At 50.5% G+C, this 25,066-nt stretch overlaps 1 protein-coding gene and 1 pseudogene across 1 annotated transcript; both read left to right on the forward strand.

Moving 5' to 3' along the window:
• LOC101628476 overlaps positions 1 to 5,757 on the forward strand; it is a 12,475-nt pseudogene extending 6,718 nt beyond the window's left edge.
• A 221-nt stretch (positions 5,758 to 5,978) lies between these two features.
• Positions 5,979 to 22,684, forward strand: NT5M (5',3'-nucleotidase, mitochondrial). The gene is made up of 5 exons (XM_012726449.1): positions 5,979 to 6,418; positions 9,474 to 9,574; positions 15,936 to 15,996; positions 20,581 to 20,695; positions 21,967 to 22,684. Exons 1-5 carry the CDS (start codon positions 6,149 to 6,151, stop codon positions 22,107 to 22,109), a joined length of 690 nt encoding a protein of 229 aa, XP_012581903.1. The 5' UTR covers positions 5,979 to 6,148; the 3' UTR covers positions 22,110 to 22,684.
• The last annotated feature ends 2,382 nt before the right edge of the window (positions 22,685 to 25,066 follow it).

Genomic DNA, 25,066 nt, shown 5'->3' on the forward strand with positions numbered 1-25,066 from the left:
CTGCCGCGCCATGTGGGTCACCTCCAGGGCGGGGATTGAACTCATGCTGAAGTGGTTTTAGCTTCTTAGTGCTGTGCTTTAACCGCCTGTGCCCCCATGGAGGGCCCCAATTTTACTTTTTTAAGATAAATTAAGGCTGCTTTCTGTGGTGAACACTCCAGTTTACAGTCTCACCAATAGTGTAATAGGTTTCTTTTTCTTTGCATTCTCTCCAAAGTTTGTCATTGGAGAGCACTTTTAATATGACCATTCTCACAGGCATAGTAGTTTTAACCTGCATCTCTTTTTTGTTTTAAGATTCTTTAAAATTTATGCATACAAGAGCTAGGATGTAGGCTAGAGGTATGGGTGTGAGAGAGGATTCACTAGAGACAGAGTGGGGAACAGAACAGGATCTACTGAATACACTGCTGAGGGGAGCAGCAAGCAGGCCAGACAGGTGAGGTCTGCTGGGATCAAACTCATGTGGCAGAGCTTGATAGCATCAGACTTTACCCCAGGGAGGCCCTTAACCTTCATCTCTCTTATTGAAAATGACAGGGAACATTTTTTGATGGCTTTTGATCTGGATATTCTCTTTGGTGAATTGTCTGTTCATATCTGCTGCCCACTTATTAAATAGAATGTTTAGTTTTTAATTGTTAATTGCATTCATTTAATATATATATCTTGGATATTAACCCCTTATCATTATACATTGCAAAAGTATTTCCCCCCACTTAATAAGCTTTCTCTTAAATTGTCTTATATCTTGTTCATAGTATAGAAACATCTTAACTTGAGGTCAACCCAGTTATTTTTGTTTTTAGTTCCATTACCATTGGAGATGAGTCACCAAAAATATCTTTGTCATGGTAGTTCTATTTTTAATTGCTTTAGTCACTGCCTTACCATTTTATACTGGAGCTGTACCATTTACATTCCCACCAGCAGTGCACCAGGGTTTTCATTTCATTTCAGGTCCTCATGAACAGCTGTATCTTCTGGGTTTTGCTGTTGTAATAATGACCATCCTAAAGGGTATTTCCTTGTGGGTTTTGTTTTTAAAGATTTATTTATTTATACATACAGAGCTGGGGTACAGGCCAGAGGTGCAGGGGTGGTGAGAGGCTTCACCAGAGACTGAGTGGGGAGAAGAACAGGTACATTGGCTGAAATACTCTGCTGAGGGGAGCAGTGGGCATGTCAGGAGCAGTCTCTGTGCATGTGGGTCAGCTCCCTGGCTGGGGATCCGACTCATGCTGAAGTGGCTGCTGTTAGCTTCATTGTGCTGTGCTTTCAGCCCTTGCACTACCAGGAAGGTCCCCTCTCCCAGTGGTTTGGCTTTGCATTCTTCTAATAATTAGGGATAGTGGCTTCCATTCATGTACTGACTGGCCATCTATATACATCTTTTATTGAGAAATGTCTTTTTGACTCCTTTCTCATGTGGAAAATTTTACTGCTTTGTTTCTGAGAGTTCTGCTATCATCTTTACCTTTGTTCCTCTATAAATAATATGTTTACTTTTCTGTAGGTTTTCAAACATTTTCTCCTTATTGCTGGTGTGGAAAGTTTGATTATGATGTGTCTTGGCTGTGTTAAGCACCTAGATTCCAATGTTCATAAAATAGAGGCAATAATAGAATTTATGGCAATAGACCTGGAGTCTCAATAGTCAGGAAGCAGAAAAATACTTGAAGAAATAATGTCTAACACCCTATGTTTAGTGAAAACTATAAGCCTATAGATTCAAAAAGCTAAGGAAGATGAAGAAACTATTGGGCCTCCCTGATGGTGAAAGGGGTTAAGTCTCAGCATTTTGAAGCTGTCGGCAGCCACTGCAGCACAAGTTTGATCTCCGGCCAGGGAGCTGACCTACATAGGGAAGCAGACCTCTCCTGACCTGCCTGCTGCTCCTCTCAGCAGTGTATTTGAGTAGATCTGCCTGTTTTGTTCCCTACTCTGAGTCTGGTAAATCCTCTCACCCTGTACCTCTGGCCTGTATCCTAGTTCTTGTATACATAAATAAATAAATAAATCTTTTTGAAAATGATCCCATAAAGTTGTGTATGAATTCTTGATCTCACCTCTAAGCAATGCAGGTGTGAACAGGACTCTTAAGTTGTGCAACAAAGGCTATGAGAACTGAGGGTGTAGTAAACCAACTCCCAGGCCTAAGCTTGATCATTGAGTGATGCACATGCATGCAGGACAGATGTGAATAGCACTGCAGAAGTTTCAGAAGCTGAACTAGTGAAACCACAATTCATAGAAGGTTGGTAGGCCATGGTGAGTTACAGCTAACTGGATTAAGGCTTCCATGCAAAAGAATGAAACTTGACCAACATCTTACACCTCACATACAGAAAATAAGTTCAAAGTGGAGGAAGGACTTAAATAGAAAGCTTGAAACCAAAAAAAAAAAAAAAAAAAAAAAAAATCAGAGAAGAAAACATAGAAAGTAAAGTCTGGGCCCTCCTTGGTGATGCAGTAGGTTAAAGCACAACACTGGAAGCTAGTCACAGCTGCTTCAGTGCAAGTTCAATCCCCCGCCGGGGAGCTGACCCACAGTAGACCTTTCCTGTCCTGCCTGCTGCTTCTCTCAGTAGTGTGATTCATTGATCTGCCTGTTCTGCCTCCCACTCTGGCTCTGGTGAATCCTCTCACAGCCCTGCACCTCTGGCCAGTACCCCAGTACTGTATGCATAAATAAATAAAGTCTATGACATCAACCTTCAAGCTGTCTTAGTGGATTCAACAAAAGCAAAAAACAAATAGTACTACATAATAAAAGAAACTATTGTCAAAACAAAAATGTAGGCCTTTCAGGTGGTACAAGAGGTTAAGTCTCAGCACTGTGGTGCTATAGGCAGCCACAGCAGGATGAGTTTGATCCCTGGCCAGGGAGGTGACCTATATGGCACATCAGACCTCTCCTGTCTTGCCTGCTGCTCCCCTCAGCAGTGTATTTCAGTCAGTCTACCATTTTCTGCTCCCCACTCTGTATCTGGTGAATTCTCTCACGTTCATGCATCTATGGTCTGTACCCCAGCTCTTGTATGCATAAATAACTCTTTAAAAGCAAAACAAAACAAAACAAGGCAATCTACCCAGTGGGACAATATATTTACAAATCACATAGCTGAGAAGGGATTAATATCCCAAATATATAAACAATCCACACAACTCAACAACAACAACCAAACAATCCAATTTTAAAAAAGGGCAGTAGGTCTAAATAGTTCACTAAAGAGAACACATAGATGGCAAATGGACACATGAAAAGATGCTCATTATCATTCATCCTAAGGGAATGCAACTCAAAACAAGGAGGTATCACCTTGCACTAATTGCAATGGCTGTTATTAAGAAGATAAGAAGCATGAATTTGTGAGGTTCTGGAGTGAGAAAAGGGAATCCCTATACACAGTAGTGGAATGTCAAGTGGGGCAGCCAGTATAATAAACAGTCTAGAGATATCTCAAGCAATTAAGACTAGAAATACCACATGATCCACATACTCCACTTCTAGGTATTTCTGCAAAGAGCACAAAAATACTAACTCAAAAAGATATATGCACCCTTATGTTATTTGTAGCATTATTCACAACAGTCAAGATATGGAAACAAAGTAAGTGCCCATTGGTGGAGGAAGTGAATGAAGATGTGGTTTAGAGACACAGTGGAATACCATTCAGTTATATATGTGTATATATGGTCTGCCCATGTTATCCCTAATGGCAAGGTTTCATCTTTACATAGAACAAAAACTTTATTTGACTCAAAGACAATTTTCTGTTTCAGATTTACACATTCCAAAATTCCCTCTATATACCAAAGTCCAAGCATGGAGTTCTTTCTGAGGTTTGTTGCAAAACCTATGTGGATAAGAAATTTTAAAATTTATAGCAATTTTCAAATATTGATAGAGCATGATTAAGTCTAGTCACCAAGCTAACATTACACCCCTGACTTATCTGCTTTATAACTGGAAATCTGGTACCTTTTGACCTCTTTCATCCATTTCCTTATCCGCCTCCTGCCTTCAGCAACCACCAGTCTGATCTTTGAGTTTTGGTTTCTGTTATTTTTTAGATTCCACATATAAGTGAGATCATGTGGTATTCATCCTTCTCAGTCTGACTCATTTCACTTAGCATAATGTCCTCAAGTCCCATCCATGTTGTTGTACATGGCAAGATTTCATCTTTTTTTTATGACTGAACTATTAATATACCATTGTATGTATGTACACACTCATATTTATTTACCCATCCATCTATCAATAGACACTAGTGTAGCTTCTATATCTTGGCATTTGGAGATAATGCTATATTGAATATGGGGGTGCATATTTTCACAGTGGCTACACCAATTTACTTTACTACCCACCGGGCCCAGGGTCTCTTTTCTCTACTTTCCAAGACTTTCTTTCTTTCAATTTTGATAATAGTAATTCAAACTGGTGTGACGTAATAGCTCACTATGATTTTGATTTTCATTTCTCTGCTGCTTAGTGACACTGGACATCTTTTCATGTACCTCTTGGTCACCTGGATGTCTTTTTCAGAAAAATGTCTTTCATATCTTCTGCTTAATTTTAAAATTGGATTTCTGAGAGCCCACTGGTTTCTACTAGTGGCTTTAATGGTGCTATTCCTCACAGGAAGGTCTCTGTTCCCAGACACAGGTCCTTGGGTTTCTTACCTCAGGAGAGCAGCAGATCGCAATCGTTCCCCAAGGATGATTCCACCATGCCTGTCCACCTCACAGCCTTCCCAGGCTACCAGGGGACATGACCCATAATGTCCACAGGGTGGATAGCTGGATAGCTGGGATCAACTGTGAACGGTGGCAGCTGTGACCAATGTGAAGACTACCATGCTGGTGGGGGGCATTGTGGCCTCCATGGAAACCCTTCAGGGCTTCTAAGGTTCCTTTAAGACCATCTTTGCTGAGCATATCAGTGCTGAGAGCAAAGGCACATCTATAAGAGGAAGGCTCTCATCAAATACTATAAGAAGTGGCAGGATGAAGACAGAAAGAGGGAGCTGGAGGACTTCAGCAGCACGAATCAGTTCTGCCAGGACAGCCTGTCGTTACTCACATCCAGGTGTACCAGAAGGCCCACCTCATGGAGGTCCAGGTGAACAGCGGCGTCATGATCGAAAAGCTGGATTGGGCCTGAGAGTGACTAGAGTAGCAGGTCTGGGTGAACCAAGTGGTGGGCAGGATGAGATGATTGATATCATTGGGGCGACTGAAGGCTAAGGCTACAAAGGGGTCTGCAGTGACTAGCATAGTAAGAAACTGCCCCCCTCTCCCCTAGACCCATAAAGGGCCGTGCAAGGTTGCCTGAATCAGGACTTAGCATCCTGCAGGGCAGAAGGGCTTCCATTACTATGCTGAGATCAAGCAGGTTTACAAGACTGACCAGGGCTTCCTTATCAAGGACAGCAAAGTAATCAAGAACAATGTCTTTGCTCATTACAGTCCGATAAGAGCATCAACAGCCTGGAAGCTTTGTCCGCTACAGTGAAGTGACCCACAGGACTTTGTCATGTTGAAAAGCCATGTGGTGGGAACCAAGAAGCAAGTGCTCACCCTCTGCAAGCCCTTGCTGGGCAGACCAAACAGCGGGCCCTGTAGAAGATGGGCCTGAAGTTCATCGACACTGCCTCCAACTTTGACCTCGGTGGCTTGCTTTTTGTCTTTTTGTCTTTCCTAAACGTGACTTTAGGATGGCAGGCACCCTCAAGAAATGTGCTCAATTAATGTTGGAGATACAGCCTTGCTCGTTGGAAGGGCACTTCTCCATCCTCTTGGCTGCAGTTAGAGGTGCGAATCCCCCAGCTAAGGTGGGCTGCACCGGGGTGGGCGGGGGGAGGGGAAGGAGAAGCGGCCCTGGACGGCCTTCGAAGCCACGCCCCCGGCCCGCCTCTTTGAGGACGCCTGTCTCTTTAAGGGCAGCCGGGTGGGGCGCGCGCGCAGCCTCGCTGTGGGGCCGGGGCCTGCGCGCTCCCGCCCCGCGCGCCCCTAGCGCCTTGAGCTCGGTGCACCCACCCGGCAGCGGTTTCTGCTTCAAAGTGGTCATGTCTCCCAGCCGGGCCCAGCGGGGCGGCGCGGCCCATGCCCGGGCGCCCGCTGCCGGCGACCGCGAAGGGCCATGATCCGGCTGGGTGGCTGGTGTGCGCGGTGGTCCCGCGGCTCGGCGGCCCCGGCGGGGCGGCGCTGGGAGTCCGGGGGCCCGGCGGGCCAGGGGGGCAGCCGCGCCCTGCGGGTGCTGGTGGACATGGACGGCGTGCTGGCCGATTTCGAAGGCGGTTTCCTCAGGAAGTTCCGCGCACGTTTCCCCGATCTGCCCTTCATCGCGCTGGAGGACCGGCGCGGCTTCTGGGTGTCAGAGCAGTACCGCAGCCTGGGACCCGAGCTGAGCGTGAGCTTCCCCTGCCCTCCAGCCTCTCGCGCCCCCCCTGCCTTTCCCGCCCCGGACCGGCACCCACCTGGGCCGGGAAACTGAGGCCTGCCTCCCCAGCCCCGGCATTAGGAGCCCGCGCGACCTTGAGCGGGTCACCGCCGCTGACTCAAGGTGGTCCTGGGAGCCGGGACTGAGCCGAGCCTGCGTGCGCTCTCGGCTGTCCTGGGGGGCGTCTCCAAATACACCTAACTCTCCATCGTCAGCCGACTTAAGTGTTTGGGGGTAGATTTGGCTTCTTTTATGTTTGAATAAAATAAACATGACAAGTCGAGTCCTCTGACCCATGCGGTAGTCACATTCCCATTTCTTCCTCTTGAAATTGATGCTTGCTTCCTACCGGTCTTTTTTTTTCCCCCCACCCGTTTGCATGAAAGCAAGCTCCCATTGGTGTTTGAAACACAGAGGCTGAGTTACTTTCTGGCCAGAACAGGGAGTCAGAGGTCAAGGTGGAATGGGATCATCTGTTGGTCTTATCCCCTTGTTCTGCTGATCCTGCTGAACAGCTGAGCCCCCAGACCTCTGGGACTCGTACTATGCCCTGCTCTCTGAGTCAGTGATGGATTGGGGGAGACAGGCAGAGGGTTGTCCAGGTAGGTTTGCAGAAAGCTCGCTTGTAAATTTAAACTATTTTGTGAAAGGATAGGGTATTTTATTATGCACCGATAAAGGCTAGGCGTTTTCTGGCATCCTTGATGGGCCACTTAAGGTCACTGTCAGATAATTTCATGATGATATTAGAGTGTTTTGTAACCATCGCTTAAGATGGCATTATCTCCTCCGTGATATAGACATTACCTCCTCTATGCAGGCGGTGAAACTGGCCCAATGTGCACAGCTAATAAGGGACTCAGCCAGCATTCGGACTCAAGCTGTCTGCCTCCCAGACACCTTTGGCCTCCCCCACTTCAAAGTTCTGCTCTGTGTCCTGCTGTCTCTAATAGGTGACATTTCTTTTAACTTAAAAAGGAACTTTGAGATATTTTGGTTTGTTGAGTGGCAGATATTAAAAAGGAAATTAAGAGTCATATGTTTCCATTACTACCAGGCACTTCAGAGAAGGCTTTCTCAGAGTCCCTTGCGCTGACTTCTCTCAGTGCTGATGTCTTATTAAAAACTTGAAACCAGAGCAAGCACCATAGTAATTTTTGAAGTCTCAGAACATATGTTCCTGGCTCTACTTGTGTTCGTTTATAAGCGTTGGCCAACATTGGCACTTTGGGTATCTTATTTCCTCCCACAAACTTATTCAGGTTATGAAACTAAGCTTAACCCCAATTCTGAAAAGGACAGTGGCTTCCGCCCTTCGTATAACTGTACGAACTCCAGGTTTAAGGAGATGAGTTGCCATTTTCCAACTACCAGGCAAAGGAACAGAGCTCCTGGGGCAGTCAGGAGCTCTGCACGGGGGCTGATCTCATTTTTCCTGCTGCTGGGAACATTGCAGGAAGCGGAATTTGACAGGTGAACACATGCATGTTACCCCCAGCACGGCTCAAACTAGGACACCCCCTTCTTGCCCAAGCTGGCCCAGCATCTGCGGTTAACAACAACCAACTGACTTACTCAACTTCCATGTGTAAGCATTTCTACTTTTAATCCATATTTTCTTTGCTTTTGACAGTGCTCTGAGAGGTAAACAAAGCATAGGAGGGAGGCAAAGGTCATTTTAACGAATTTAGAATCTTGCAGTATTCAGACAGTTGAGGAGCTGAGCCTGGAGAGAGGGTTTTGGAGCAAGTCAGTGAAGGTGGGATGGCAGGGATGCCGGGGCCTTGGTCACTGAGGGGATGTGGTCAGCCCAGGAGGATACAAGTGCAGAACTTCTGACCTCTAAGTCAAGCATGCTTTCTGTCAGTGCCACCCTGTCTCCGGGTGAGTGAGAAGCCCAAGTTCAAATTGTCTTTCATATTGGCCTTGAAAAAAAAATCTGTGTGCCTCAGTTTCTGTATCTGTAAATTGGAGGGGGCAACTCTTGCCCCTTGTGGGATGTGAGGGTCATGCAAGAGATAGCGTAAGTTAGCAAATTGCATAAGTGAGGAAGTTGCATGACCCTTTATAGTTCACAAGAGTGTGCCAGTGTGGGCTGGTGTGCTGCCCCACGCATGGCTCTTACTGTGGGGTATTCAGCTTCTGACTGATAGAAGCACTTCCTGCCTCATACCCTGGGGCTTAACACCCTTCTCATAGGCTGGGCTTTGTCTCCTCTCTTGCTATCACTTACTCCTTATCCTGGCCCAGGGCAAGTGTGACATTCTGCAGATAGGATTTTATGTGCCCAGCCACCTAAAGTGGAGACTCCGATGCTGAGGGTTGGGAGATACCCCCTGTTTGGCAACTGTTCTGCAGTATAACGTTAGGTGAAGCTTTACCCATTTTGAACGTCATTTTTCTCGTATGTAACAAAATATGGTTGGACTTTTGATTTCAAACTTTAAAAGTAGCAGAAAACTTAAAAAAAAAAAACAAAACTTGTATAATTGGCATCCCAATACATAAAGCAGTTATTAGTGATGTGGGTGAGGGTTCTGCCCAATTGCTCTTCCATCCACCTGTCTGGCACAGGTATCCTAAGTATCTTTGAATTCCTCTAGCTCTCAAATTTAATGACTCTAAAGCCAAGACCTGGCCCACCGTTGGAGCCTCCATGATACTTCTGGGTAATAGAATCAAGCAAGTATGAGGCCGTAGGGAGCAGGCTCAGGTTCCAGGGCTCTAGCCATGCCTCCAGCAGAGCAGCTTGGGATCCACCACCCCGACACCGCAGCTGTTCTCTGCCGGATCCTTGCAGAAATCGGGTCCCTCTTGGAGAGGATCCAGGACACACACCAGCTCTGTGTACTCCCTCCTCTCCCCAGGCCCCAGGAAACGCGTCCTCAGATGCGTGTAGAGGGGCTGAGGGCACCATGGAAGCCCTCTCATTTTCTCAGCAGCAGCCCTCCCCTGGCAGGACACCCTCCCTGCTATGAGGCCATGAGCTGAGGACCCTGGAAGTCACCTGTCTCTCTCATCCTAGGAGAAAGCCATCAGCATATGGGAATCCAAGAATTTCTTTTTTGACCTTGAGCCTCTCCCAGGGGCGGTGGAAGCTCTGAAGCAGATGGCCAGTCTAGAGAAGTAAGTGTGTCTTCAAGCCCACTGTCTGTACCTGCTTCCTACCATCACCGCTTGGCTCCTGTCCCCTTCGCTTTGCTTCCTTTCCTACTCGCTGTCACCCCCTGCACAAGGTCCTGCTTGTGTCATTGTGTCTGAAGCTGGCAGAACCTAACAGAACAAGACAGAATCCCTGTATATTTTTGTCAAGATGTTTAAATCCAGTAATGAGAAAAGATGGCTATCGACCTGATTCACTGGATGGTCAGAGTCCTTTCACCTGAGAACTGGCCCTCTGAGACACTGCTGGGCGCCAGTGTAAAGGAGTGAGCGCGAGGTGGTTCTCATGGAGCCTACAGTCCAGCCAGACAGCAGATGTGAAAGTAACACAAGCAAGGTGATCACAGATTGTGATCGGTGCTGAAAAGAAGTGCAGAGGAGAGCTTGCAAGACGTGGTTAAAGAGGCAGGAGTACTGCGAGAGACACTGGCTTATTCGAGTGAGATGATTGGTTCTGTGACTGAAACCCGACTCCATAACCTTTCCCCCCTGCCCTCTGAAGTCCTCAGCAGTTTTAGGTGATAACTTTAGATGGCTTTAAAAAAAAAACAGCCTTATTGAGATATATTTCACATATCAGATACCTATTTAAAATGTACAAGTCTGTGGTTTTTAATGTCTATAGAGTTGTGCAACCATCACCATAGTCAATTTCAGAATATTTCATCACCCCCCCAGCCCCCCACCGAAAAGAAACTTTATACCCATTAGCAGATCCAGTCCATTCCTGCCTTCCTCCTGTGGCTCTAGGTGACCAGTAATTTATGTCTATAGATTTGACTATTCTGGGCATTTCTTATAATTTGCAGGTTTTTGTCTGACTTTTTTTCATGCAGTATGTTCCCAGGGTTTACCCCTGTTGTAGCACAAATCAGACCTTTTCATTGCTCAGTAATACTCCATTCTGTGGATATGCCACATTTTGCTTCCCAGTTGATAGACAGTGGTTTGTTTCAACTTTTTAGATGTTAAGAATAACACTCCTGTAAACATTTATTTTCACATTTTCTTTGTGCTAGCTATTTGTTCTCATTCCTCTTAGACATATACCTTGGAGTAGAATTACTGAATAATATCACAAACATTTAACATTTTGGGGACTGCCAGTGGTTGCAAAGAGACTACACCATTTTACATTACTGTTAGCATAAGAGGATTCCATTTTTTCCACATCTTTCCCAACACTTGTTATTGTCTTTTTTATTCTAGTCATCTTTGTCAGTAAGTGCTATCTCTTTTTTGTGGTCTTGATTTGTTTGCATTTCTCTGAAGGTTAATGAAGTTAAGGCTCTTTCTGTGTGTTCATTAGTCATGGTATATCTTTTTTTTAGAAGTGTATTCAAATTCTTTACTAAATATTTTAATTTGGTTGTCTTCTATTACTGTCAACTTATATATTCTAGGAAACAAGTTCTTCTGATAAGATGTTTAGGTCCTATAATGAGGTATAATGGGTATTGACCTGGTTTACTAGGTATTCAAAGTTCATTTCATCTAAGAACTCACCTAGATACTGCTAGGCGCCAGTGTAAAGAAATGAGCAAGATACGATTGTAATGGAAGAAGCAAGTTTCTTGTTAGATATATTATTAGCAAATATGTTCTCTCATCCATGGACTGTTGCTTTACTTCCTTGATGATGCCCTTTGAAACACAATTTAAAAAAAAAAGATTTATTTCTTTGTGCATACAAGAACTGGAGTGTAGGGCAGAGGTGTGGGGGTGGGTGGGTGGGAGGATTCACCAGAGACAAGAACAGAACAGGTGAACTGACTGAAATACACTGCTGAGGGGAGCAGTGGGTGGACAGAAGAGGTCTGCTGTGCCATGTGGGTCAGCTCCCTGGAAAGGGATCAAATTTGTGCTGCAGTGGCTGAGGATTGCTTCATAGTGCTGAGACTTAACCCCTTGCGCCATCCAGGAGGCCAGGAACTCAAATGTTTTTACTTTGAAGTTCAGTTTGTTCTTTTCTTTTGTCACCTGTTTTTAGTGTTGTGTCAAGGATCCTTTGCTTCATTCAAGGTCACAAAGATTTTTCTCCTATGAGCTTTGTAATTTTAGTTCTTACATTTGGGCTTGGTACATTTTGAGTAGATTTTTACATATGGTATAAGGACGAAGTCCCATTTCTTTCTTTTGCATGTGGGTATCACATAAAAAAAACATTTGTTGAAAAGATTCCTACCTCTGTTGAATTGTCTTGGCATCTTTGTCAATAAACAATTGATTATAAATGTGGGATTTATTTCTGGACCTGTACAACTTTTATTGGTTACCATTTACTTAAACTTGTAAAACCTGAATGACAAATCATATATGAAGTGATTTGGACTTCATTGTACCATACAACACCTTACCTAAATTGTCTGCTTTCAAAGTTCAAACATGATACATTGACATTAGAGGAATATAAGTTGAGTTGAGTGGTAGATTTGTTTTGTCAGTAATTTACCTTTGTACATGAGTCCACATCTTTTCGAATAGTATATTTTATTTTGGTGTGAAATAGTTGTGGAGTACAGTCATGTCATATAAATTTTCCATCTATTGCTAAAGCCCAGAGAAGCAAAGAGTGTTTGTTTTATGTTTTCTTTTCACGGCAGCTTTTCAGAAATCTACTCTTTGTCTAGGTCAGCTTTTTCCTGGACCATATTTATGGACTGTATTTGGGGAGCTGGATAGTGTGGTGGTCAAGGTGGGGGGGGTGTCTAGCCTGTCCAGCTTAGGACTGGGCTCCTTGAGACTCTTGACTCTCAGACATTGGGCAAGTTATTAAACTTTCTGGGTCCTGCTGTCTTCATGTAAGCAAAAAAATGAGCATGACACATAGGTGCCCAGTAAATGTTCACTGCTGCTGTTCCTATTCTGCAAAAAATGTGATATGTATGTAACAAGAAAAACATTCTTTAACCAAAGCAGTATAGGAGACATTGGATTAAGAAGGTTTATTTCCTGTAGGCTTTTCTGTAGTTTACTAATGTGCATTGTGCTACTTCATTGGGGTACTAGAGACAGTTTCTTCAAATGTAGTTGAGCCTGGAACCCTTTCTTCCTACATCTTCCTGCTAAATTGCAGAAATTCCAGTCTGGGAATGCAAGCCTACACCACACTGTTGGGCCTTTATGGTCCCTTAGGCTCTTAGCTGGTTGGAAGATTCCTATGGTTGATCAGTGCCCAAAGCTTGGACAAAAAGAGATGTCTTTTCATTATCTACATGGCTAGCTGTGTGTCTTCTGCGGAAGTGGACAGAGACCAACATTTAAAATGTAGTTTACTAGATATTTATAGGCTCCTGCCACATGCCAGACCTCGTGCCACGTGCCGTGCTAGAGAAGTAGATGAGGAACTGTTTCTGTCTTTGAAGAGCTCACTGGGAAGCAGGGACTAGGGCCTGGGTCCGGCAGTGCTGCACAGGGGTGGGGGTGAGAATGCAGACAGCAGGCCCAGTACTCAGCGGGGAGGCGGGACCCTTCAGCCTTCATCTTGCAGAATGAGCAGGAGCCACCAGGCAGGAGGCAAGAGGGCTGTGGGCAGGAGGGGCGCTGTGAGCGGAGAGTGCTCTGCCCGCCCAGGGCCTGTCCTTGGGCCGCCCAGGCACTGCCGGTATCCGGAAGAGCTTACTTGAAATCTCGTCAGTGGCCACTGGTCTTTTCTTTATTATTTAGTTATACATGAGTGCATTCTTAGAAAAATTCCTGTGATGTGAACATGTTTGGAAACAATGTGAGCTCCTGTTTCCTCGTTCTCCCACATGAGCTCCTGTTTCCTCGTTCTCCCACATGTATTGCCGTCAATCCCACTCTTTTTGTCCTCATCACAGTTTGGGTATGCTTCCAGGTCCTTTGAAATGTATTTGCACTCAGGTCTGTATACAGACTTGTAAATTTGTATGTTCTGTCCAGCAGCCAGCATGATTAAAAAAAAATTTACTTATGCATACAAGAACTGGGGTGCAGGCCAGAAGTGCAGGGGGTGAGAGGATTTACCAGGGACAGAGTGGGGAGCAGAACAGGTGGACTGACCGAAATACACTGCTGAGGGGAGCAGAGGTGAGACATGTGGACCTCCGTGTCCAGGAGTCGAACTCCTGCCTCAATGGCTGCAGACAGCCTCACAGTGCTGCACTCAACCCCTTGTGCCACCAAGGAGGGCCCAGCCAGCTGATTTATAGCAGCAAATTTTGGTGATCGTATAGCCTCTTGAGATAATTGGTGGGTCTAACTATTACACTAAAATAAACATGTTGGCCAGCCAGGTCCATAAAGCAGTCTGTGTCCTGACCCTGCTGTCCTCTCTGACCTCTTTCTCCCTGCTCTGGGCAAACTGAGAGCAAACTTACTCTCTGCTCTGTGGGATGTGCCAAGCTTGGCCCATTCTACTGGAACGTTCCTCCCCTGGTTCTTTGCATGGACACGTGCTTTTTGTCCTTTAGTGCCCAGCACCTTGGGTGTCACCTCCTCTCAGAGAACTTCTCTAACCGCTGCCCTCCCCCCATCATCCTGCCTCGCTGCCCCAGGCACCCACTCATAGCTGAAATGTGCCCAGGACTGCCTCTTGCTCCTGCCGGTGTCAGGGCCCTGAGGCCCGGGGTGGTGGTGGTGGCTATACTCTCCGTCCCTAGAGTGACACCTGGCGCATGGAACAATTTCAGGTATTTGTTGAGTGAATAACTGTGTATATGTACATATTCGCAGAACAGTTGCCGATGCTTGCTTTAAGCAGGAATGGGGTTGTGTGTATAGTTTTGGGTCTTTCTCTTTTTCATGTAACAATTTGGGTTAGGTATCTTTCCACATCAGTACAATAGAGATGTCTTTTTATCTTTAATTGTGAAGTAGTATTTTATTGTACACATGTACCATATTTATTTGGGGTTGCCATATAGACATTTAAGTCATTTCTCATTTTTCCTGTTCAGCAGGCTGTGCTGAGAGTCTTGATGAATGTGGGTAGATATTTCTGCACCGCAGTGGACTCGCTGGATCAAAGTCATGCCCAGTCAATGTTCTGATAGATTCTCAGTGGTGTTCTCTTAGCAGATGAACATACACAGCAGCCAGCATGGTGCATTCCACATAAAATGCCCTCCGTCAACATGAGTTGCCCTTTGAAGGTGCACTTGATATGTTAAAGTGGCCAAAACTTATTTGGAGTCAGTGCCAGCAAGTAAGTGGGGTCTGTCTGAACCTCCCTAATGCTTGGAACGTAATAGAGTTTACTGTATGTTGAGTAAGAGAAACCCATGATGTCTGAAGCAGTGGGTACTTTCTCAGGGGTCAGCCCACTGACAGCAGTGGGCAAGGACAGCAGGGGCCTGTCCAGAAGGGGCTGTCCAGGGCTAGGGATCTGAAGGAGGAAAGCTGTGGAAGTGCCAGTGGAGAACAAAGCAGGCTCTTCCCTGCCGTCCCTCTCTGAGATGCGTGGGCTTGAGCCTGGGCAGCTTTCACTCCAGGTGCTCAGGAAGAGGTCCTTCATGAGCGGCCAGCTCTCAGGGAGGAGAGGCTGAGTGTCTGGGTGTGGGGGAGCGTGAGAGTCTGGGCTCCTGGTAACAGCAGGCATGTGTTTTCTGCCCAGGGACCTGGCAGTCTGACTCAGGGCTCCCCGGGGACTCATTTACCAGAGAGAAAAAGGAAAACGAAAATCCAGCTCTCTCTTGGCTCCATTTGATGAGCCAACAGATGCCAGTTCCAGAGGCAGATGCCGGCTTGTCGGGAGGTTTGGGACCAGATGGCTCTGTTGGCGAGCGGGCTGGGGCAGTGGGCAGAGCAGGTCCACTGCCCTCCAGCCAGCTCCACCTTGTGCACAGAACCACAGACTGTGGGAGGGTCGTTCCTCATCCCTAACACCTGTCCTGCGGGGAGCTCGGCCCAGATGGACCAGGGCTCCTTCCCTTTGCCTCCACAGCCCGGGGATTGCTAGAAGTCTTCTTTTGGCTTTCCTCTGTTGCATGAAGCTTTGTATCTCCTGCAAAAAGCTGACTCTGCTTGATGCCTTGCTAAAAGCAGTGAAACAGTAAAAAACTACTGTCTCCGTAGTTCCCTGCTCCTAACAACAAAGAGGACAGCTGATGAGCTCTGCTACCTGTTTGGGTCTGACTATGCAGAATTGTCCTAAGTCAGATGCCACTTTTCATAAGCTGGTTGTCTAGACAAGGGGTAGGGTCACACTCTGTTGCCCAGGACAGTGGACAGGGCAGGCGGTGGGTTTTCCATTCAAGGTGACAGACCAGCCCTAGAGGGCCCCACAGCCCCAGGTCAGGACGGGGGCCGGAGGGTGATGAAGGTGACCATGTGGGCTGACAGATTCTCCTTTTTCTTTTTGCAGCACTGACGTCTTCATCTGCACGAGCCCCATCAAGATGTACAAGTACTGTCCATATGAGAAGGTGAGACATAGCCTATAGAGTGGGCCTGGGCTCTTGGCCTTTCCTCTGTTACCCCACGCGTCTCAGGTGAAGTGCTGCCCTCAGAGAGCCAGCAGGAAGGACACGCACCCGGCGCCTCCCCTCCCAGCACTCCCAGGGGGCCGGCCACCTGCGTGGCCTGCTTTCTGCCTCTTCTCCCATGCTGCTTCCTGCCTCTGAGTCAGGAGCTCCTCCCGCTCCTCTGGAGCCAGCTGGAAATCCCATCCCCATCTCCATTTCTGAGCTGCACTTTGCTCGTAGCCTGGCCACGTGGCGCCCTGAGAGCGCCGTATCAGGGAGTGGGGCGCACTGTGCTGTGCCTGAGGCCCTGTCCTCTGTCCCTCCCAGTCCCCTGCTCTCCACAGCGTCTGCACACACGCTTCAGCCACCAGGGACTCGTTTCTTGAACTTGACACTTGTCCCCCTAGGTCTTGAGAGAGCACCACCCCTGAAAGTCCTAATGATCCTTTTGCTACCTGTAGTCCAGATACAGACATCTTGACAGATTCTCACTTAGAAATAAAGGCACCATTGTACAGCTGACCAACTGAATTCATTTGGGCTGACTGCTTTACCCCCAAGTGTTTTTCCCGGAACCAAAGTCAAGCAGGTGAACAGTGAGCAGCCCTTCTCCTCCCAAACAGCAGCTAATGAACCTAATAAAAGATGCTCACCCATGTCTTGCCCCATCCTCAGAGGCTCCCTCTGACTCCTGGCCTGGCCGAGGCTCTAGCTGAGCCTGACTTAGCGCCTCAGATCTGTGACCCACCTGTAAGCTCCTGGACTTAACCTCGCAGAACTTTGGTTTCTTGCAGACATAGTAAAACCTCTCACAGTCATTATTTAAGAAAATTGAGATGTTTATGTGTTGAAAAGCTGTAAATGCCACCCCCTTGTTATCAACCTGTCCCAAATTTCCCCAGTCCAGGGTGAAGAAAGAACGGACCTCAGCACACCTTTCTCCAGCCAGAAGCCTGGACAGTTCTAGAGTCCACTAATGTTTCCCTTATTCTTGAATCCAGGAAAAATCAATTATATGCAAAATAGCCTACATTATTTAATTACAACAATGTTTTAAAAAAAAAGCTGCATATTTCTTTTAAAAGGAGGGGAGTCAGCTGAGTGTCAATGTTTCTTTCTCTTAAGTTCCCCTGATTTCCCAAAATGTCCTTGTTAAGCTATTACTTTTGAAACAAAGTGAAAATGCTTCTTTGGTGGACAGACATTTACTGAGCACCTGCTACAATGCTTAGAAAAGGGCCTGGCTCTTTGTCCAAACACTGGTGAGCATGGTGGAAAGAGAGATGGTATCATGCAGGAGGAGGGAACCAGGACGGGCGTCCCTGGAAAAGAAAGAATTGAGTCAAGTCATGGAAACGAGGGGCAGGGAAGTGGGCAGAGGGGCTGAGAGTTGGCAGTGTGTGAAGAGCAAAGGGCCACGAGGGGCTTGGCTTGGCTGAGGAGGGGGGTGGGGCTGGGGGTCCTGTGCAAGAGGAAGGAAGAGAGCGCTGAGGCTGGGTAGTTTGGCGCAGCCTGAGAGGCCTTGGAGGGATTTCAAGCGGAAGGCCATGGGCCCCACTGCTGCTGGGAACGCTGCCTGCGTCCTTGCAGGCAGGATCACCCCAGCCTGGAGCTACGCAGAGGCTGCGGCAGGGCTCCAGGTGAGGTGGAATAACCTAAACCGGACCCAGGGGGGCCGGCAGTGGTGCGAGGGAGCAATTCCTACCCCTGCCTCGTTGTGCACGGCCTGGCACCCCTGACACGGCAGGGTGGCCACACTGGGGAGCGCGTGACAAGGGAGGGCTCACACAGGAGGCACTGGCCTGGCATGGGGCGGGCTCCTCCCTCACAAACTGCTCTGAGCCTCGGTTTTTGATCTGTGCAGAATACATCCACGGTGACAGGACCTGTCAAAAATGTCAGTCTAGCTGTGAAATTTTCCTGAATGAAATGCCTAGTTCGGGGCCTGTCCAGTTGGGCTCTGCAGGTGGGCGCTGCCCCAGATAATTGGGCCAAGCACATGTTGGGATTTCCCATCTTGCAAAAGAGGGCAACTGGAAAGTCAACACCAAAAACCACGGGTCCTTCTCCAAAGTCTGTCCGGAGTCCGTGAACCACGGCTCTAAGGGGTCCCTGTGTAGTCTCTCTGCCTGGCCTGTATGGCCCTGCCCTCCACCCGTCTTCTCTGCCTGCTCCCCTAGTTCCCTGACAAAAGCCCTCAAAGACCCATGGGGTCCCTGCTGAAGAGTACCCTGCTCTGCCACCAGGCAGGGCCACCCCCTGCCACGGCCCCTTGCCTCTTGCCTCGGAGCCCCTGTTACACCCGAGGCTCCCTGCTGGCCAGCTATTGGGCGTCCCCTCCCACGAGAATTCACGGCAGTGTCTCTCTGGTCCCCGAACCCGCACTCACGGAGCCAGAGCTAAGCCATTATGGGCCAGGAGCTCACTGCCGGCCTTGTGGGTTGTCACCGCAGGAAGAGTGACAATGCCCTCTGGAGGGTCTGTGCTGTAGCCAGGGTGCTGGCCTCTCCTGTGCCCACACTTCCCTGCTCACCCCAGCAGGCTGCCTGGCCCCAGGTGTCCAGGGCCCTGTCTCTTGGCATGGAATGGGGAGCCTCACCTTGCCGGATGGGCAGGTGGTCAGCTCACTTGACGCAACCCGGCTACAGTGGGCCTGTCAGTGAGCCTGAGGCAGCCTATTGTCTCATGGGGGCTCTTGCTGAGGCAGGTGGCAGCTGGGCCCTCTGTGACTCTGGATGTTTGGAGAGTCCAAAACTGGGCCGGAGGGAGGCAAAAAGGACAGGGTCTGTGTCTGGGTCATGGGTCTGCAGAATCAGTGCCTTCTTCCTTGGGCAGGACTGGCCGAAGGGCCCCTCCCTTCTTCCTGTGTTTGATTTTGGTGCATCCTTCCTCTCACTCAGTATTCATGACACGTGGCCCCTGACCTCAAGGAATTTACAGTCAAGTGGGCAGACAGATGTGAAACGAGAGATTATGCACACCACTCTGACCACTGCTATGGAGGACGGACTGCTGATGAGGGGTGTGTGTGTGTGTGTGTGTGTATGAGAGAGAGAGAGAAGGCACGGTGTGGGGGTGTTCTGGGCTGGGCATATCTCCTGTGAGACCTCTGAGGCAGGAAAAAGCACAGCATGGTTGCAAAGTCCAGAGACGACCCTGCAGGGACACAGAAAGCATGGGGCCAGCCCTGGAAGCGGCGCTGGGCCCAAGCGGGGCTACCTGCCCCTGCCCAGCAGTGCGGGGATCGGGGTGTCTCTCTGCCTTGCCTCACGAGCTGACTGCCTTCTGCCTCTCAAATGACTCTGCCCTTGTGCACTAGCAGGCTCTCTCCTTCTGGAAACCATCCATAGTTCAAGGGCTAAATCTCATTCTCTTGGACACCTCTGAGGGGAAAACAGGCTTGGTGAGGTCTCAGCACAGTGACCCTTCAGCCATTATGGAACAATCTGTGGTGCGTGCTCTGCCCCCCTCATTTCACAGGTGGGGGTCGGGGTGGCCAGGGCCCAGCAGCCAGATGGCTGTAGGCCACACAAAACTACTCTGCAGGCCAGGGCCTGTCTCGTTTGACCTCCATGCCAGAGTCAGAAGGAGCCTGTCCGACCCTGTCCCTCTTCTACCTAAATGGAACCTCCCCTTGGTTAAAATCCAGCAACCGAACAGGGTCTGTCCATTCATGAGTTAGTCTGCAGTTAACTACGAAACTGGGAAGACCCCGGGGCTGGGCCTGTGATCTGGAGCTCCCTGCTGCCGGCCTGCCAGGGACTAGTCTTGTCTTTCAGTGTCTGCTGTGCCACTGAGCCCGGTGAGCTTAGCGACTATGCCCGCCAGGTGGCGACAGTAGGAGCACCTGGAGGGAGTGGCTGGGACCCATCTCAGATGCTTCCGTTGTGGGAGGGCGCCCTGTAGAGCACGCAGGAGGACGGGGGCGCTTCAGGCCAGTGACCGCAGCGCAGGACCTTGTGCGGGGCTTGTCCTAGCCTGCTCCCCGCAACCCCACTCCTCCCACTCATGATACTAGTACCCCACTTTACTGAGCCCCCAGGCATACCTCTGCCTACCAGCAGCCCACACTCACCACCTGCCTGAGAGGTGCTCCTTGTGACTCCAGTTTGCAAGTGGCTTCCTGAGTCACCCTGTGGCTCACCCAGGACGGGACGCACCTGCGGGCCAGGGCCCTGCCGTCAGGGGCTCCTCAGTGGCACCTTCCCGGGTATCATGTGCCAGAGGGCTTCAGTGGGCTCATGCACCCTGTCCCCTTCTTCTGCCCAGACACTAAGAATGCAGTGCCCGTGGGGACCTCCGAGGCCTTTGGCTGCCACATGTGTGGAGCAGCTGCAGGAGCCCGTTGTGGGAGGTGGCCCGTGCCAGGGTGGGGCTGTGTGGGGGAGTCTGCTCTTGGCGGTGGTCCTGGTGCGAGTGGCCGTCCACTTGCACAGTCTCCTCGGCTGCGGGGGCTGGTGCTGTCTCGTCGCGACCTCCCACCTGCAGGCGGTGCGGCTGCGCTCAGGTCAGGTGACGCCCCCTCTCTTTGCTGCCGTGTTTCAGTACGCCTGGGTGGAGAAGCACTTTGGTTCTGACTTTCTGGAGCATATCGTGCTGACCAGAGACAAGACTGTGGTCTCTGCTGACCTTCTCATAGACGACCGGCTGGACATCACAGGCAAGTGTCCTGGGGCAGGTGAGCTGCACCTCAACCTCCACCTCCCCCTGCATGGGAAGCCCCAGATATGTACTGGGTGTCCAGCCTGAGCTTGGCACTGGGTCTCTTCCCTTCTGGGAACACAAGGTTGTTTCTGATATCCGGCCTTGGAAGGGACACCACTGGGAGCTGGCAGAAGTGGGTGCCAGCTCCTGGGGTAAGATGCTGGGGGATCCTGGTGAGTCCTTTTATTCCTTGAAGCCCTGCCTTCTTCGTGTAAAAGGAGGGATGGACTCTGGCTTCCAAATATTTGTTTTTAGCACAGAACCCTTTCTGCTCCCCAAAACAATTTGGAATGAGTCTAACATGTAAGCATCATTTCTCCAGTTTAAGGCGATTTGTGTGTTGCATTTGTTTGTTTGTTTCTGCATATGAATTCCCACCTCTCAAATAAGAAAACAAATAAACTTAAACTGACTCACAAAGGGAAGGGCAAAGTCGGACAGGAGGGCTTCGGGTACGGCTAGATCTAGATAAATTCAGCTCTTGGTCTCCTGGCTCTGCTTTGCCTGCCTTTGTGCTCTGACAGGCTCTCTCCTGGAGACCGTCTGTAACCCTGTTCTCTGGGACACCTCAGTGGGAAAACAGAATGTTTCTTCCCCGCTGTGTTTTGAGCTAGCTTAGAAAACAGGCTCATTCCTAAACTCATCACTTTGTCCAGAGGCAGAAGGCACAGGTGTGCCCAGCCCTGATCTACTGGGTTGTACAGCTTCCTGGGGGGCCCAGGGCACGCAGGCTGGTAGCCAAGGGACTCCGAGGCCCACTCAGCCCATCCCCAACCACGGAGAGCGGGAGAAGGGCCCCTTCAGGAGCTGGGGGCGTCGCCATATCCCTAGGGTTGGGGTCAGACCAGCATTGCTCCCGTGAACTTGAGGGGTTGGGGCAGGGAGGTTGTGGGGCCCATGGCCCACAGTTGCAAGCTGCCGAGTGCAGGATGATTGGGGCACAGGCCAGGGGAGGGCGGGGTATCGGGGCTGAGCGTACAGCGCTTACCCGGGTCACTGGATCATGATGGTGCTGGTGGCGGCCATTGTAGTCCCTGCCGAGCGCCTCTGTGCACTGTGCCAGGTGCTTTGTGGGGCACCCTGTTTAATCCTGGCAGCCCCCACGAGATGGGTGCCAGCACACTTCGGTACCAGCGGGGAAACCAATTCTCAGAGGCCAGCGGCTTCTCTCAGGACACGCTCCCTGTCTCCTAACCCTGACCCAAAGCGCTGCTTTCCTACCCACAGGGGCCGAGCCCAACCCCGACTGGGAGCACATCCTCTTCACGGCATGCCACAACCGGCACGTGCAGCTGCAGCCCCCGAACCGTAGGCTGCACTCGTGGACGGACGACTGGAAGGCCATTCTGGACAGCAAGCGGCCCCGCTGACTCCGGTGTTCCCGGCTCCCCCTTGGGGCCTGCGACCTCAGGACTCCCAGTGCTGGCCTGGGGGCTAGTGATTTGGCTGGGGGCTCCGTCTCAAACCTCCAGGCCCCTGTCTGGCCTTAACTGATGTTGGGGCAGAGCTGGCCTCAGGGCCCTGGACAGTCACATGAAGCCGGACTGCCCAAGGTTGACCTCGGGCTGTGGCCGGACACCCAGGTCTGGGGAGCCAAGGGCGTTGGCAGCAGCCGGCAGTCCTCCCCACCTCAGGGAAGCTCCCTCCCCGGTCTGCAGCCCGCCCGGTCAGTGTGGAGTGCTAGCCGCAGGGTGGTTAACAGGCGAGACGCGAAGAAGCAGGTGGGGGTGAGCCCCTCACATCCTCAACACAGCCCCCCAACTACTGACTGTTCAGCTGATGTCCACAAGACCCACCATGTGTTCAGCATCCAGTCGCTGAGTCTTGGGGCAGCCAGGCCCTTTGGCGGGCACCAGGCAGCCCTGACTGTCAGCTCAGAGGCCCTGCGTAGGGCCCAGTGACCTCAGTGGACTCAGGCATGACAAATAAATGCTGTCCACATGTGGCTTGAGACCGTGGCCCCCTCTTCCCCCTCACCCCTTCACCCAGGGGGCCCCCGCGTGGGGTCCTGAGTCATCCCCCTGCACCTGGAGAGGGAGCCTGCGGTCAGCCCAGTGGCGGCAGAGCTGAGCCGGGGGGCAGAGCTGAGCCGCAGCCCCGGCGGGCCCTCCACCCCATCTGTGCTGACTGGCACTCCTGTCCTGCCTCTCAGATGCCTCCTCCCCAGCCTGCCCTCCTGGACACTCTGCACACTCAGAGCAAGATGTCCGCCTCTGCCCCTGTCCCAGGCTCCTGTCCACCCTTGGAGCTCAGTGCGGAGGCAGCAGCTGATGTTAGGTCTTCTGTTTTGTTCCTTAGGACCACTGGGAGCAGCAGCGTGACCCCCCCCATCTCTCTCTCTCTCTCTCTCTCTCTCTCTCTCTCTCTCTCTCACACACACACACACACACACACACACACACACTTTCTCCCAGGGGTCTTCAGTCTTCCTGGTTTTCAAAAGATATTTTTATTTATGCATATAAGAACTGGGTTGTAGGCCAGAGGCGTTGGGTTGGGGGGGTGGTGAGAAGATTCATCAAAGACAGAGTGGGGTACAGAATAGCCGGATTGACTGAAATACACTGCCGAGAGGAGCAGTGGGTGAGACAGGAAAGGTCTGCTGCGCCATGTGGGTCTGTGCCCTGGCCCTGGTTGGAGATCAAGCTTGGTGCGTCAGTGACTGTGAGAGCTTCATAGTGCTGAGGCAAGCCCTGGCGCCACCAGGGAGGCCCAATCTTCCTTCCTGGACTCTACCCTCTGCTCACTCCATCATCACCCTGGCAGGGAACCCCTAGTATGCCCCATCTCTGGAGTCCTTCTGTCAGACTTTCTGCTTTCTGTGAGGTCCCCTGGAGGGTCAGGTAGGACAGAGGCGAGGCAAGGGTCCCCAGGCCCAGGGCTGGCCGAGCTGTCGAGCTGGCTGAGGTCAGGACCTCAGGAGCCTGCCTTGGCCACCCGCCTAGGGAGGAAGGGCTCCTGTCTGCATGGCCAGAGGCAGCACCTTTATTCATGACTGGCTCTATGCCCCTCTGCGGGGGTCCATCCTGATGAGGAGTTTGAGTTACAGCACAGAAACTCCAAAGCCTTAAATTCTCTTTGTTCTGTGCCCAGCTAGAATCATCTGCCTTGAGGTGGTAGCCACTTACGCTATTTGATTCGTTTCAGGGGAGAAAGAAAAAGCACAGGGGTAATATGCTTTGATTGATGCTTCTGAACATGGGCCTGGCAGACGAGGCACTTAGAGCAAGCTTGCCCAGCAGGGCGAGGCACCCCCTGGTGCCAGGGTGCCTTTCGCAGGGTTGGGATGACTGAGGCTGAGGAGGAGATGGGAGAGCCCTCCTGACTGGAGGGAGGCCGGCAGTGCAGAGGCTGGGTCAGGGGCTGCTGCAGAAGGTGGGAGAGAGGGAGGGAGGGAGGCCAGAGCTGGAGCCTGGAGAGAGGAAGTGGGTCTGAGGGAGCTGCCTGCCCTGGGCAAGGGAAAGCGCACCTGACCTTGCTTGGCCAGGGCCGAAAAGCTCTATGGTTCTCTTGTCAAACTGGATACAGCCGTTGGGACTAAGCGTATGTCTTGCTTCAGAATCATGTAATGAACCTCCAACAAGGACATGGCACCCCCTCACCAGGAGCGGGGTGGCCTTGCCGGAGCCCGGGTTGGGTCAGTGCTGCCGCTCACCTTCAGGGGCTGGTCTGGAACTATCTCAGCTCCCATCAGAAGTAGAACTGTCCAGGGCTCTGGCCTGGGAGTGATGGCCCCCAGTTAGCCAGGGCTTAGTGGTTTTTTCCTCTTCTGGGTCGGTTTCCCCAGTTGGGACCCACTCTGTTACCACAGCAAAATGACAACAGGCACTTAGCACTGCTGCGTTCTGGGCCTGGCGAGCACTTCTCGGATCCCCTCTCCTCAACTGTGGTGTCCAGAGCGGGTGACGCTGGCGTGTTGGGCCAGCAGTGTGGGATTAGCCTGGGCAGCCTTGCTGTGGGACTTGCTGTGGCCTCTGCACAGCGCTCTAGGGCAGGTCTCCCCAGAAGGTGGATACCCAGGCAAGGTCTGGGGGGTGAGGGGACACAGATGGGCCAGGCCAGAGCAGGGTGCATGTCTCAGGACAAGCCTGAGGAGGGGCTGTTGAGGTGGGAGGCCACCTGGGCATAGGTGATGGAGCATGCTCCTTGTAAACACCCTCACTGTTAGCCCCTCCTCCTCCCCTCAGGAGATTCCTGAGTCTCCTGCCCAAGGAAAGGCAGGACAAGTGTTACCTAGAGCAAGATGTCTGTGGGTGAAGAAAGGAGATGGCAGGGCAGCCATGTGGGCTGAGGCCCCGGCCAGAGTGAGGAGCCAAGTCCCGGGTGG

This window comes from Condylura cristata, unplaced genomic scaffold (assembly GCF_000260355.1).
Source record: "Condylura cristata isolate star-nosed mole 26May11 unplaced genomic scaffold, ConCri1.0 scaffold00017, whole genome shotgun sequence".
Classification (NCBI taxonomy): Eukaryota; Metazoa; Chordata; class Mammalia; order Eulipotyphla; family Talpidae; genus Condylura; species Condylura cristata.

Coding starts and splice junctions, on each gene's coding strand:
- NT5M (XM_012726449.1), top strand. CDS start 6,149: ATGATCCGGCTGGGTGGCTGGTGTGCGCGGTGGTCCCGCGGCTCGGCG. Junction 15,997..20,580: donor AGTACTGTCCATATGAGAAG/GTGAGACATAGC, acceptor GCCGTGTTTCAG/TACGCCTGGGTGGAGAAGCA. Junction 20,696..21,966: donor CGACCGGCTGGACATCACAG/GCAAGTGTCCTG, acceptor TCCTACCCACAG/GGGCCGAGCCCAACCCCGAC.